The following is a 2,519-nucleotide window of genomic DNA, read 5'->3' as shown; positions in this document are numbered from 1 at the left end:
TTTGTCTCATAATAATTTATCAGAGATTGTGGTTGAACTGCTGATGACATTACATGACCCACCTAACACTAAGGCAGAAGAGGGATCTCATCTAAGTAAATATATTAGGTATGTATTAGTAGATTTTCAAAACGCTGTGTATTTGTATAACATCATGCATTAAAATATGCCCTTCGGGCATTTTGTGTTCAAGAAATGTTTAGTTGTTGTACTGAGGGATGTGATTTAGTGAGGAAATATGGGTGATAGGGGACAATTAGACTGGATGATCTTGGAGGTCTTTTCCAGCCTTGGTGATTCTGTGATTCTGTGATGAGATAACCATGAAGCTGAGAATTAAAGGACTTTATTTTCAGTTGCAGTGATATATTGTGTGCATAATCTCAAAATAGTTATTCCCCTGCATCAGTAAGGAGAATTTCTGTGTAATATTTCAGTTAATTGAAGGAATGAATAAGCAATTTCATTGTATGTTGATGAACTCTGGACTATGGCAATGTCTGTTTAGATCAGTTCAAACTCAGACCCTGTAGAACTTTGCTCTCTGTAAAATCAGTCAGGTTTTAATGTCCTTCTTGTAAAGGTCTGTAAATATTTAGGAGCCAGTGAGAAGTGAAAGTGAACCTTTTCTTAGCAGTTCCCTCAGTGGCTGCTCTTGCATTTGGTAAAGAAATTTCTTAAGTTATGCCAAATAAATTAATTCCTAGCTAAGAGCAATAATCAAATGTGAAAAATATCTTCATTTTTATGAGCCTTTAATTCTTTGGGTTTTGTGTTTTGTTTTTTTTCTTTCCATTTGGGGCGGGGGGTTTCTAATTCTAGAGAAGATTCCTGGTTACTTCTTTTTCAAGCAAATTGTTCCCAGAACTACAGAATGCAGAAGCTTCACCCCATGACTTGCAATTAGATTTTCCTACAAAATACCATAGATTTTCCTACAAAATACCAAATACAAATGATTGGTTTCTTAGCAGTATGATCTTTCAAAAAACAATTAAGGAGCATTGCAAGAAGTGAGATCTAGAAAGCTGCCATACAGGGGCAACAGAAAGTTCAGAATAAGAAGTGTGTCACCCTGCTTGATGCTTTTGGAGCTTCTGACTTACTGAGACCAGAAAAGATCTTCTAGGAGTTACCCATGTATTCCATGAGACTTGTTTCATTTAACACATGGGGTTTGATTCTTGGAAAAAAAATGAAACACCTCTTATTTACTCACTCAGGGAACTGGATCCTGCTCCTAATCCTCCTCATTTTCCTTCTTACGTGATTAAGGCAACCTTGGACCACATTAGCAACTGTCACAAAAGCAAACTAAAAAGTCTCGTTGCAGTTCTTTCTAAAAGCCCTGTAAGTATGTCATGATGACTTTTTTTTGCCTTTACAATCTAAAATTCTTCTCCTGGGTACTTTTTAGTTTAACTAGACATTTTCATCGTGTATATTTGAGGTAAAATCCAATTTTAGAAACTTCTCTGTGCTCAGTTTCTTCTGAAAAGGAAGCAGTCCTGAGTACAAGGACATAATAACCTTACTGAAATTCCAGGATTGAAGAATAATTGCATTGTATAATACATATACAGTAATGAATAGCTGGAGTTATTTTGAAGGTTGGGGAAGTGCGTGCATACCAGACACAGTTTAGATGCAAATGATTTATTTGGCTTATGTCTGAAGAACATTCTAAAGTAATTATTTTTGAACAGTTGTATCTAATTATTATTTACAATAGAAATATTAAAATTAGCTTCCCTTAATGACAGTGTGAAATATTTTAGTCATATTTTTAGACATTCGATTTTTTATTGTTAATAGTAGATAGGAAGGTATATAAAATTTCACATCCCTTGTAATAAATCTTAAAAAATCTTCCCATCTGCTAGCATAATTCTCAGAAATGTCTCTTTTCAAAGATTTTACTGTTTTACTGCATGTGTTGTGAAGAGCTCAACATACTTTGCCAATCCATAAGCAATCTAAAAATAAGAAAAGGAAAACAGCTTTCTGTAGTGTGTTTATCTAAAACTTATGAGTGTAGAAGTTAGTACTGCTGACCAGTGGAATTAATTTATATATATAAGTATATATATATATATATATATATATATCCCCATGTAGGGATATATAGTTTTTTTCCTGCTATAAAGTGTATTTCTGTTGGCATTATGAATTATCTTTTTACTCATAGTTCTATTTATTTCTAGGATTCATTCCAGAAAATTCTGCTAGCCCTTTGTAAGCATGCATCAGATACAAACAATATATACAAGAAGCACAGAGTTCTTACAATTTATCATTTCTTTGTTAGTCTGTTACTTAAAGAAATAAAAGATGGTTTAGGAGGAGCATGGGCTTTTGTCCTTCGAGATGTGATCTATACGCTGATTCACCACATCAGCAGCAGGTATGTATGTTTGTCACTACGTTTGTTGTATCTGTGCTCCCTTGTTCTTGTAACCTTTCGTATCCTTATTGCTCTTAGATGTTAATTCATTTATAGAAAGAATTGAAATTTCCTG

General features: G+C 33.7%; 1 protein-coding gene across 1 annotated transcript in view; it reads left to right on the top strand.

Moving 5' to 3' along the window:
* Positions 7-2,519, top strand: part of LOC110389599 (serine-protein kinase ATM-like) — a gene marked incomplete in the record, with an annotated part of 46,046 nt that continues 43,533 nt past the window's right edge. Inside the window, 3 exon segments of the mRNA XM_021380305.1 lie at positions 7-108; positions 1,224-1,350; positions 2,205-2,404. Of these exon segments, the coding sequence (XP_021235980.1) occupies positions 44-108; positions 1,224-1,350; positions 2,205-2,404 (392 nt within the window).

This window comes from Numida meleagris, chromosome 1 (genome assembly GCF_002078875.1).
Source record: "Numida meleagris isolate 19003 breed g44 Domestic line chromosome 1, NumMel1.0, whole genome shotgun sequence".
Lineage (NCBI taxonomy): Eukaryota > Metazoa > Chordata > Aves > Galliformes > Numididae > Numida > Numida meleagris.
Note: the sequence above shows the minus strand (reverse complement) of the source record. Positions and strands in the feature narration are given on the sequence as shown.